The 12,536-nt window shown below is 38.8% G+C and overlaps 1 protein-coding gene across 15 annotated transcripts in view; it reads left to right on the forward strand.

The window, feature by feature from the left end:
- Window positions 1–12,536, forward strand: part of LOC135484241 (regulator of G-protein signaling 7-like) — a 50,868-nt gene that overhangs the window by 11,844 nt on the left and 26,488 nt on the right. For 9 of the 15 annotated variants that reach the window (XR_010446437.1, XR_010446436.1, XM_064765535.1 and 6 more), the window contains 9 exons: window positions 4,595–4,691; window positions 5,084–5,134; window positions 7,982–8,088; window positions 8,939–8,990; window positions 9,872–10,013; window positions 10,333–10,414; window positions 11,083–11,220; window positions 11,712–11,798; window positions 12,154–12,168. Coding sequence is in view for 13 of the 15 variants with exons in the window: in XM_064765535.1 (XP_064621605.1) it covers window positions 4,595–4,691; window positions 5,084–5,134; window positions 7,982–8,088; window positions 8,939–8,990; window positions 9,872–10,013; window positions 10,333–10,414; window positions 11,083–11,220; window positions 11,712–11,798; window positions 12,154–12,168 (771 nt within the window). In the remaining 2 variants the exon portion in view is untranslated. Of the gene's footprint in view, window positions 1–550; window positions 613–682; window positions 749–4,594; window positions 4,692–5,083; window positions 5,135–7,981; window positions 8,089–8,938; window positions 8,991–9,871; window positions 10,014–10,332; window positions 10,415–11,082; window positions 11,221–11,711; window positions 11,799–12,153; window positions 12,169–12,536 lie in introns of those variants that run through there. The other 6 variants (XM_064765538.1, XM_064765543.1, XM_064765547.1 and 3 more) reach the window with 5 other exon arrangements.

Here is a 12,536-nt window from a genome sequence, read left to right on the forward strand (position 1 = left end):
TACCCAAGTGGACATTGTTAATCATCGATGTACGCTCTTTAAAATGTATTATACAAGCATGTTCGTGCATATTTTCCCGATTAAAATTTTTAGTTTAATTTGGAATTAAAATCACATTATTAAAATTAATTGTTGGTTGTTGCACATGTTTACTGTTGTGCTGTTATAATAATATAGGAAGTTCACTCTCTGTCTTGTTTCACTGAGTGCAGATGTCCTATATGGCTGAGTGATTTTGCGTTCTCAGAGTCTTGGTGTGTTGGCAGAATGACTGGAGGGCATTGCTATCTCAAGCCTTGCATGTCAAGATGCTGGCACCCTTGAATATTACGGTCTTGCACATGCTCCTCTTCCTTGCACACATTGGACTGACACCAAATTTCCAACAATAATGACACTGGTGGTCAGTTGAATTCTGTACTAAAGTCAATAACAATTGAAGTAACTTTGTCCATTTAGGTCACTAAATTGTGGCGTCATTGGGAAGTGTGGTAAATTGTGCAAATTTGTACAAGTACGGAGTCATGTGCCATTAAATGGGGAACTTCCTCCATTTCTGCACTTTACAGTGGGCGACTTCCATTCAGGAAGTGGATGGAGGTCAGAAAATGAGTGAGTGAGTTTTATTCGATGTAGGAAGCGCAGCGGCTGCAGATTAATATAGCACATGAAAATGGCCACTGTTCCGACCTATCGAAGATCACGGCAGTTGTCGTATGATACTGCAGCTCAGGTTATGGTCACTAAGGTATGATGGGGCTTATGTGGGAGGTGGGGGTTTGGGAGTTGATTCTGATTTCTATGGATAACCTAACATGAATGTAGCTGCAGTCGCCTGTCTGTAGGTATCTTGTCAAGGGTATTTGATGCATGTATTGTACATATATGTTTTTGGTGACAAGTGACTTAAATTTTGGAAAGCTTGGCTCTTCCTAATTTGCTCAGCATGTGATGAGTGTTATCATAGAAATATAAAATAAGTGTGGTCTGGTTGTATGTCATTGGGATCAACAGCAAGTTTCTCAATCCCATAAGGGTGACTGCTGTTAGTGTTAGGGTAAGTGTCCTTATGGGGTTAATATTTGGCAAAGGATGACTTCTGTGACAAATTTCCATGAGAAAGGCTAAAAGTTTAATACCTTGCAAATCAATACATACCCCAATGTGGAGGGGGCATAGTATAACTGAAACGGTGAGATTCTCACAATGCTGTGATATGAAAATTGGTAATAATCTCATTTAGCTTGAAAAAGGCCAAAGGTTGCTCCCGTGCCCTTTCTTACAGATCAGATCCACAGAGCTGAGATACGTGTACTTTGGAGTATTAGTTTGATATCAGATGAACGTTGTGGGGGTGGGCTGTCTTGTGAGAGATACACGACGTTGACTCTCTATGGCTGTCTCATCATTACAATGGGCTCTTTTCTTCTTTGCTGTATATTTGTCATGGGTATATAACCCACTCCTCATTGGGGCCTCTTTGATCTTTTCTCAGTAAACTCCTCCTTCATGCTTGTGGCCCACAAGAAAGGTCAGATCGGATTCGACATCAGATGGTTCATCATAAAAAGAGGCGGCATCTTATAAGTTATCTATCATGGTTAGGCAACCATAACCAAAACGACCAAAGCCTGTCTGAAAGTAAAATAACTGTACTTGGTCCCAAAAGCATTCTAGCTGCACAGGTTTCGACACAAATTGGCATGATTGCACAGAATGTGTTAAGGGTGCCTGACAAATCAAATTAAATCTATTATCGGTCGTTGTCTTGTCATCAGATAAAATCTAATAATACCTTCCTTTTGATAAAAGTGCATGTCATCTGTTTGCATTTGGAACAATTCCCAACAAACGTAGATATTCTGTCAATAAATCGGCATGTTATCGAGTCATGTCATGTGTAATTATTCAAAACATTTATGTAATTAGCTTGCTGTCGCTGCAGTACAGTGGGCTGACAAGATCGATAGAGTGTCATCATCATTATAGCTGTCCATTAGCAACTGTGGTGCAGCTTCTTTATTTCACGTAACGGTTCGTGGTTAAAAAATGTGGTATCACCCTTTATATTCTGTTCTCAGGAATGCAGTCTTGGTTTGTCATGTTTAACATGTTTATAGCTCACGTGTTGTCATACATGTACATGATACAAGTTGTACTTGAAGTGTTTCAATCAGTTAAGTACCATCATTCTTGTGTCTATCATACAATTCCAAAAAGATAATACTTAACATGACATGATGTTTTGGCAGGTCAACATCAGGAAATAAAAAATAAAAAAAGGCAAGATCATGCTGTTCATGTGGAGTCGGAAAGTCAAAACCTCAGTTCATAATGTTCGAAAGTGAGGCAGGGGACAAAATCATGTGCAGTTACGCATCCAAACCCTCAAGGCACGCATTGTTCTAAAACGAAGTGTACTGCTTTGGTACATTGTATCGTAACAGCACCGGTGAGGATCGAGGACCTAAAAGATTACACTGACCTGCCAAAATGTGCTCTTCTCTACATCAAAAGAGTCATTAACTGATTTCAATTGATCAAAAGTGTGCAGCTAAAATCTGGTTTGAGGAAAAAAACATTTAGATTGAAAATCTTGCTCTTTTCAAAAAAAAATTCTCCCAGTCAATTGAGCTGAAACAAAAATCAACATCATCTGCGGAATACAGCAAAATAGTGATGTAAAGATTATTGTTTGGTCAATACAATACAAATGTGTCTGAAGCACCTGTAGTCTGCGACCATATATAACCTCATCTTGTAGTGTTTGCACATGTCTGCCGGATGAAGCCTCCACGGACATAAATGACATGCAATTTGACGATAACTCATCAGATGGCGCTGCTTTAGTATCAAGGGCGGTCTTGAGACTGCCGAATGCTGTCTTTTATAGAGAGGTGTCCTTGCAAAGATCAAATTCAATGAAGATGATCAATTTGGAATGAAAATTATTGTCCTTACAATGGGGAGGGTGTCCTGCTATAAAAGTGTCTTGCTCAAGGACGATGACTAAACAGTGATGGTCCCTTTTGAGAGTTAGGTAGGGCCCATAGTCTTCTGGTCCCTAAGCCCTACTGCCTACTCAACCATTATGCTACTGATCGCCTTTTAGCTGTTTGTCAATAGTAGTGAAGGCCTTCTCCCTCTTAAAAATTGTTTCCTTTTTATACCGCAGGCTACATTCCACTGCTGGCGATACCATGCAATTTGATAAAGGGACATAGATGTATGATAAGCGAGAATACAAACATTTGATTGAACATTTTGCAAGACGTTTGTACCATTTATCTCGCATTGCTTTGCCTTATTACCGTTCCCCGCCAGCTAGAACAGTACCATTCGATTGGTGGCAATACCAATACAGTGTATATATAGCCTTGTATAGATGACTATATGATGTGCCCGAGGCGGACATGAACCTTATCATCTCGTCTTGCGCTGATGGATTCAGGAAATCATTTGGTCAGGTCTTGGCTTGCTGGTTCTCCATTCTTCTCAAGTGGGCTGTAGTGCTGGGTATTAGTAGCGTAGGGCTCTTGGGCGTGCTCTGGGGAAGCGAACATCTAGAATCAAATTCTTATGAACTGTCTGTCACTTTGTTTGATCACTTCTGTTTACGATCTTGACTGCTCATTACAGGCAGCCTTTCATTTATACTATATTGATATCACTTTAGATGGAGAGAGGATCAGATGTCTCTTATTATTACACTCGATGTGCTGAAAGAATATTAAATTTTCATGGAAAATTTCTTCAACAGCAATTAATTTCTGTTGGCACACCGTTTGTGTCAGGATTGACTGTATAGCAATTTTAGCATGCAATATGTTTTCGGAAATTTTCCCAAAGTAGCCTCATTCTTTAAATAGTTTCAAATGTCTTCGAGCTAATGCGGACCTCGACCTATCAGAGAACTATTTGAATAATTATATTGTTGTACTTTAGCATGTTTAGCAAAGGATTGATCATTATTTGCTTTTTGACATGTTTGAAATGATGAAAAAGCAATATTTTATAGGGAGATTATCAGGCAGATAATGCTCCTTATGGTCCCTTCATCATTAGAACTTCACCGCATACCCGAGATACTGGTTGTGTTAAGTTTTGGCATATTTCAGACAAGAATACTGTTGCCATGGCATCAACTTGTCGGCTGTTGTACAAGGATTAAGTATGTGAGCCTGACTTCTCAATTGGGTCTCCTATCAATGAGTAGGATGTTATCATATTGTTTTATGGGAAAGGCGTTATAGTGACAGTGTTTTCCATGCTCACAAGGGTCACATTACTGGGGTAGTCATGTTAGCAAGGTTGGAAATCAGGAGATGAAATTCATAATCAAACTGATCAAATTGGCTGTATAGGCGATGCCAAGCTTGGTATGTGAGAAGATGCATTGAGTATACCACATGCTTGGTTGCTTTGTCGGGAGGTGCTATTGCGGTGACGTGGCCACGATCAATCGTGGCCATAGGCCCTGTATTCGCGTTGAAGGGCTTAATTTGCAGTTTTGGAATGTTTGCATGGTCTGGGCACCGGGATGTAAGGGATATTGCCCAAATTTTATATTTCTGCCTTGTTTATGTATTTGCAGATGGAGCAGATAGTGGAAAGAATGCAGGATGAACAGTCGGGTGTGCCAGTCAAAACTGTCAAAAATTTCATATCTAAAGTTCCAAGTGTTTTTACTGGTAAGTGTTCTCAACATTCATGAATATAAACGAGGTGAAGCAGATGTTTTAACAGCATCAACCACTGCACGCGATTACCTAAGATACGATATCATCCCTTGAATGTTTTATGCTGCTTTTCAATCATATGTTCTTTTCGATTGCGTGATTTCACTGCTCAAGTTTCCTCCTAGTCATGTACATGCTGGTGCATTGTTCCATTGTAACAGGTTTCTCAAATTATGAAATTATTTAACGAATATAACAAACATTTTTGCACTTGCAGGCAGTGTCTGTTGTTTTTACTGTCTTGGCGTGTTTTAAAGTGCCCAATTCCAAAAGCAAAAGCTAAGATATGGGGTGACCCCCTTCTGTCGGATTTCCTCAACTGACCCATTCTTATTTCCTTTCAGGTACAGAACTGGTAACTTGGATGATGAAAAACTTAGATGTTGAAGACCAAAGTAAGTTCTGACCCAGGTCTTCTATTGATTTGCCCATGTCCCTCTCTTCCCAAATAGCACGCTCCAGTTCCCATCCCTCCTTGGGAACCCATCTTCTATACAAGCTAGACATTGCAGACCAAGTCTTCGCAATGCATTGATCTGCATGTTTTCAATGTGTTATGATATCGATATTACTGATTATCAACAATATAGAAGTGAAAGTCATCACATGCTAATTACTTCACATCTTGCTGTGTCTGCGCTTTGATTAGTTGCGGTAACCCACTGCTTCTTATCGTTCAGCTCGACACGGAACTGGGAATGCAATGATGTGGTTGTGGGATATTGAATATTCACATGCACAAGCCGCAAACACTCTGGGCTACAAATATTTGTTTTATTACTTTATTCAACCCAACCCAGCCCTCAACCAAGCCCCAAAGGTAGGCTTCTCATCCCAAAGATTTTCTCTTCTTAAAAAAATACGTTATTATCTGAAAGTGTTGGGCGTTCTCCATTTATATTTGTTGATTTTCATCGACTCTTCTTTGTTCATTGATCCCTTATAAATGTCACATGAGAATTTTAAGTACAAGCCAATCAAATTTGCCTCATCTTACTGAGGTTTGTATCCAGTTACAAAAATGTTTAGGACTAATTGCATCAGTTGTGATAGACTGTTCATAATAGCTGCTTCAGACAGGGAGTAGCATTATCCAAGAATGAATAGTGAAACCTCCTTTAAAGAAGCAATTTCGTCTGCAGTTGAAGCATTTCAAACAAATCTCCTACTAGGAGCAAACCTAAATGTGTCTTAGAATATTAATGATAATCTTGAATATCTAAAATATAACAATGTGAGCTCATCTGAATATTTATTTCGGATATCTATTTCATTCTATACAAACCACCTTCTGAGACAAAGTGAGGAAAATTGGTCCCCAAGTGACTAAACTGACTTGACTGCAGGAGTATCACACGTTCTGCAGCTGTTTGTAAACCTAATCTCCTGGGTGATGTAACTCAAGGCTTCTGAAGCCCAATCAGAGCTTCTAGATCCCAGCCTTGGATCAATAGTTCAATAACGACAGATGTGAACATTTGGATTTTTGCACTAATTAGAAATTGATTTCTTTGTCATTTTCCTTTGCTGTTGCAGAGGAGGATTGATGACTGGTCTTTATTCAGGCTCAAGGCGGAAGGGATGAATGTAGGGTCATCCATAGCAAGTACAATGTTTGGCCATGTAGTGAGAATTTCCCTGTAGGTCTCTTGGTCCAAATACTTGCCTTTATGTGGGGAACATGTTTGAAGTCTGTTTTCGCGCGAAATAGAGCCAAAGAACATCAGTGTATTGGCTGGAGCGGCATTGTAGAGAAGAGACCACAAGAAACTTTAAGCTTACAGCAGCAGGCTTGCACACTTTTACCACCTGAATTAGGAGATTATTCCCTCGAGATGTTTTCTTGGCATCTTTAGATCTGATCTCTGTTTGTAAAGATAACCTGGTGAAGGTTTTATGCGAGTTTTCCATTTGGCGATTTACAGGTTTTTCCCCATTGGACTGGGTGGGAAATCTATTTGGTTGGTACCTCAACATGCTCCGCGTCCAACCCACATATCCTAGTTGCTTTGTGCTGATGAAGCATGCCATAACCTGTGATCTTTATGACAAAATGTTGTCATTTGGGGTTTTCTTGTCTACGGTGTGTTACCTTTGCTGATTGATTCCATGGTATCTACTTAGATACGGTTCTACAAAGTTGTGTGACTAATACAGACGTCATTTGCTTTTATGGACATCAGAATTACCCTACCCCCTCACTATATGTGCCCTTTAGGCATGAGCTATTTTTGGAAAAGTTTACAATCAAATAGCTATACTTGGTGGTGAATTGGATACTTTCCTTTAAAAATGGGACCCCGATTGTGAAGATCTCTGAACTAAGGAAGATCTCTGAATAAGGGAAGCTCTCTGAACTAGGTGCCCTATTTGAGTGAGGGTTACCTGAGAGTAATAGCTTCAATTTGTATATGCTAGTCAATTTTTGATAGACTATGGACTGCTATGGGAGTTGCTAAGCTGACAACAATCACTTGTTTGTTGCAGAGTTCCGTAGATCTTTTTTTTCTGAATCAAACGTTCATGTGGTCACAAGATTAGCCATATCTGGCTCATATACAAGCATATAGCCAATAACATCGATATAACCTTGTTGAAAATATTGATGAAACATCTAATTTTAAAGTCCCATTAATATTAATTCTCTATTTTGATGGTCCATGATTAATTTTCATCCATGACTGTTGTGTTATTATCATTTGTCAATAATGCAACCGTCGCTACTTCAGGCCTGCAGATAGCTTTTTGGTCGGGGGGGGGGGGGGGGGTCCGGGGGTCTCCTCTTTGAATTTACAAGTACATGTAAATCTAAGTGGTACATTTGCCTTGTATATGGTGATCACATGCACAGATAATCATGATTAATGACTTTAAGAACATCTGGAGATAAATTACGTTGTATAGAAATCGAATGTAAGGTCGGTCAGTAACCTTTGGCTGGCGTGCTTACTGATGGGCTGTAGTCATGCAGAATACTCATGCCATGACAATTAATATTCCTTGTTGATATTGTTCAGACTTATCTCCAAGGTTATATCTTTCATCGGGACCTTTCTATATGTCTAGGGAGTTGAACATTATACCTCTATTAGTGACAGTCTTCTTCCTTCCATTCCTGTCTTTCCATACAAATTTCCTATTTCCAGCGGAGGCAATTTACTTTGCCCATCTGATCATCGATGGCTGGCCAAGCTACCCCAGTTAAAACTTCTACAAACTAACTTTTATGTTTCCTTTTCCAGCGGAGGCACTCCACCTTGCCCACCTGATGGCTAGCCATGGCTATTTCTTCCCTATTGAGGATCATGTACTTACTGTAAAAAACGATAATACCTATTACAGATTCCAGGTAAGTGGTGCATGAATTCATTAAAGCTTGACTATACATGTACTCAAGATTCATTTGGTACATGTAAGGTAGATTGGATATTTTCTGAGAAATGCGAATTCTTGGTCTGTTCTTCTGATTTTTTGCTCTTGTGAGTACCTGTTGAGCTGGGTATTTGCATTGATTCTATTTAGGCGGGAAAAGGTATCGAATATACTATACTAGTCAGCGATGTATTCTGTTAAATGGTATCATTTGCCTGTCTTTGGCAGAGGCAAGGGCAAGTAAAACATCACAAATCAAACCCAGTCATATGCGGTGTGTGTCAATGTTGTGAATCAAACCCCAAACTTCAGATCACAATTCAAATCCTACACCTCAACTACAAGGCCATGCTGCCCAATGTTCATCAAAATGGTGAACTTCTGTGACCATATCCTTTATTATTATTGGTCTGAGATTTCTTATCAATATTCTATATTTAGCGATCATTAGCGAATCCCCACAGGCTTCATTGGAGCAATCGAAAAAAACTATTTATATTTTTGACTTGCGTCTTGGAGTGTGACTTCGGAAATCTATGAATCTAATTACGACCCGCCTTTAACTGACACAGTTTTTTGACTAATTGATCCTCAAGAACCTTGATGTGCACTTTTTCTTAATTAGGTGTTCAAGTGTCTTAATGAGATTTTCCTGCAGTTTGCTACAGTCTTTGGGTGTAACCCGATTTATCTTTATGGTAGCAACCATTGATTTTGTACGTGTAGAAATGAAGAAAATTTCAAGGAACATGCATTCACCCAATTCTGTCTTGGAGAATGGTCCACTGTGAAGAAGTTGGTTAACATCTATTTACTTTTCTTTTCAGACACCTTGTTTTTGGCCATCACGGTGTGGTGAACCAGAAAATACTGACTATGGTAAGTATATACTGGGAAAATATTGGAACGAAACACCACCTGTGAACCAGTTCTTTTCCAACTCTTTCGGCCTGGGGTCGAGTCCTTCATTTAGCTGTTCTATAATCAATGTGTTCAAATGGTACAATGGCCATCTTCATTGTAATTTGACCCTTAATGATTGGCGTGGTGCTTTCCTAGCAGCTGTGACCATCTTCATCACAAATGAGATTATATGACCGCAAATGTCACTACATGTATGTCACAATTAAAGTAGCTGGCCTCGCCTAACAAAAAGCCTTTTTATAGTGCACTTAAATCTATCCTGGGCATGGGGACCAGATTGTCACATCGACAGCAGCTTTTCATAACATACAATTATATGTACCGGTACCCTGTTAATTATCTGACGGATGAAAAAATTTATGAAACTTGCTTCTGAGGGAGGTTTTTTATTGATGTTTATGATTGCTCCTGAAAATTAGCAAGGAAGGAAAAGCAGCGTCTTTAATAGCCATCCTTCATAATTAGAGCATGGTGGCCACCACCTTGCAGTCTACATCTTTGAGGATGCTGCCATCTGTGCAGTAATATATGAACTGGTGTATCTGGAGGTCAACCTTGCCATCTTCAAGCCAGATCGTTTGTTGATATAGATCATCATTATCCTTAACATGATTGTCATCGTTTGTTGTTATACATGGCTGCTGATAGCTTTTTCTTTTCCAATGAAAATTTGTTGTCATGAAAATCAGTAAAGTTCCTCTAATTTGCAGTAGAATGGCAGTGCTATATGGGGTTTGAAAGATTTTGGATGTGCAGTATGGGGTATTTGTCATCCAGTAAAAGGGGATGAAATGGGACCTTATCTTGATTAAGAAAATTGTCTTTTCTGATTTCAGCTGTATATTTATGCAAGAGAACAATGCAAAACAAGCAACGGTTAGAACTGGCCGATTACGAAGCTGAAAACTTAGCACGACTACAAAAGATGTTTTCTAGGAAATGGGAATTAATATTCATGCAGGCAGAAGCACAGGCTAAGTATGTGGAATTCCCATTCGGAAACCATGGGCCCTCATTTGGCAAAAAGGTTGTCACTCTGTGCAGCTAAACAATGAGCCTTTGTCAGCAGCAGTGCTTTGGAGTGACCAAGAATCCGTGAAAAAGGCTTCATTAAAATTGTAAAAAATCTCATTTAATTAAAAATTTGACCCTGCTTTTATTACATAGCTGTGTTCTTGAGACGGGATGCAGTGTTTTCACAGTGTATGAAATGGCATTTGATGTGTACATTGTAAAGCAAGATAAGAACACTTCCAAGATTTAAATGTGACTTCATGGCTTTAAATTTCTGTTTCAGAGTTGACAAAAAAAGAGACAAATTAGAACGGAAGGTTTTGGATAGCCAAGAAAGGGCATTCTGGGATGTACACAGACCAGTAGTAAGTGTCTTCAAGATAAACAATTGGTCACTCATGGCTCTGCAACATCAGACCTACGACTGTCATTTCAGTAATGAATTGATGGAATATAGACATTAACTGATTGTTTGTTTATTTACATTCTATACCAGGATTATGTATTAACCCTAACAAGTATATTCTAAAAATTCCTGATTTTGCCTCTTGATTATTTATCCGAAGAATATAGAGGATTGAAGATTAAAGTGATTGCGGACTCGTTCAGGCTTTCTGCCTCTAAACATCCATTTGAGTTGATGTTTAGCCTAATAGTTAGATCATAGTCACAGTCATTTTTTGTGTTGTCATTGTCTCACTAATTGTCATTAATCTTGTGACCATCCATCAAGTACACACCCTGAACGGGCCTCCTACAAGCATGAATGTAGAATTAGAAAAGATCTAGCATTTTTATCATTAGCCAAAACTATTAATCTACCTGTCAGAAATTAGTGCTGATGATATTAGTGAGAAAGAACTTTTGCATTATTGAATTGCATGATCATATATAGTGCATGCGTAACTTTAAGTTGTTATTTTGTTTTGATATGATGCACATGAGTACTGTATGGATGGTCAATAGCTAGAAAGTAGAAGTCATTGTGATATTAACCAACCTTAGACCTTATAATCCCTCCCTTTCCTTTCAGCCCGGGAGTGTTAATACGGCTGAAGTAGATATAAAGAAATCCCTCACTTCGTTTTCCTTTCAGCCTGGGTGCGTGAATACGACAGAAGTCGATATAAAGAAAGCATGCAAAATGAACAAACCACTCAAAACAACCAAGGTTAGTCTGAAGTCTTGTTGCTAGAAAATATATGATTTAATCCTTATTTCAATAACTTCTTTTTTTGTGTGATATAGATGAAATATTTTAGCTCTTCGATTGCTGCATGAAATAGATTTTCTGTTTAAGTAAAATTCATGTAGTGTATACTGAGATTATCGGCTGGAAAACAATGCATTAGAGAGCAACTTGAACTATTAAAGAACTATTAATTGAACACCTAAGTGCCCCCTACTGAGCCCCGGTATTAAAAATATCATTCCCAGTCTAGAAATCAAAAGAAAGCATGGAACAAATATGCACATGTAGCTCTAAAAGTGCCCTATCGAATAAGACCAGTGATGCCTTACGATTCAACAGCTCGGCTTTCAGAATTAAAAATCTTGTGCCGCCAACATATATAAAGGCTTCACAGTTCCTTGGACTCATCTGACTCTCTTGTTCATGATTCTTTTGCTAAATGATATATTGAATACTTTGCTTGTTTTCAGCCAAGCTATCAGGTTCCAGGGGGGAGAATTAGTCCTAGTGTATCAGAAGCTGATTTAAGAAATCCAGCCGACTCAATGAGGAAAGATGTAAGTTGAATTATCAGCAGGAGATATAATTGTAGGTTCAGAAAGCCTTTAATGCTACCTCGTGGAGTTCCTTGTAACATCATTAGTGTAGGGCCTTAAAGCACATGGAGTTAGTTCACAAGACATCCATAAAGTGTCATCATGCTGGCCGCACCAGTGGGTTAGAAATTGTTGGTGCTATGCTAAATGTTGATGGTGTTTTGACACAGCTAGACTTCATTGTCACAAAGCCCAGTTTCAGCTTTGTTTATTCAGCAAAAGAAGAACTCCTAAACTTTCCTTTTCGTTCAATAAGCCATGCCTTTTAAAGTATCTTGGGCCTAATATAACTTCATCTTTGTGCTCCTCTTTAAAGGAATTACTAGACAAGGTATTTGATGTTTTCATAGCTTGTCAACATGTACACATTTATGGAGTGTGCTTTATAGTATCATTCTAGTACGCCCAATTTCAAGCAGTTTCTTTGCTCATCTGCATCAGTTCTTTTGGTTTCATGATTTTTATAGCGCACCTCATATAACTCGTTTTGCCATTCACCATTTTAGGGGAACCCATCATTGAGTGTTTTAACAAAAGTGAACATGTTGTTGATTGGGTGCTCTAAAATGGTGAAATATACCATTTTTTGCACCTTATCAGCAATTTGTCCATTTGCTGTTATATCACGCCATCCATTTGATCACTTTGTACTTTTTTGCCATTGTAGTGCAACTCAGCTATGTTCCTTTATTACCATAG

The sequence above is a fragment of the Lineus longissimus genome, chromosome 3 (genome assembly GCF_910592395.1).
Source record: "Lineus longissimus chromosome 3, tnLinLong1.2, whole genome shotgun sequence".
Lineage (NCBI taxonomy): Eukaryota > Metazoa > Nemertea > Pilidiophora > Heteronemertea > Lineidae > Lineus > Lineus longissimus.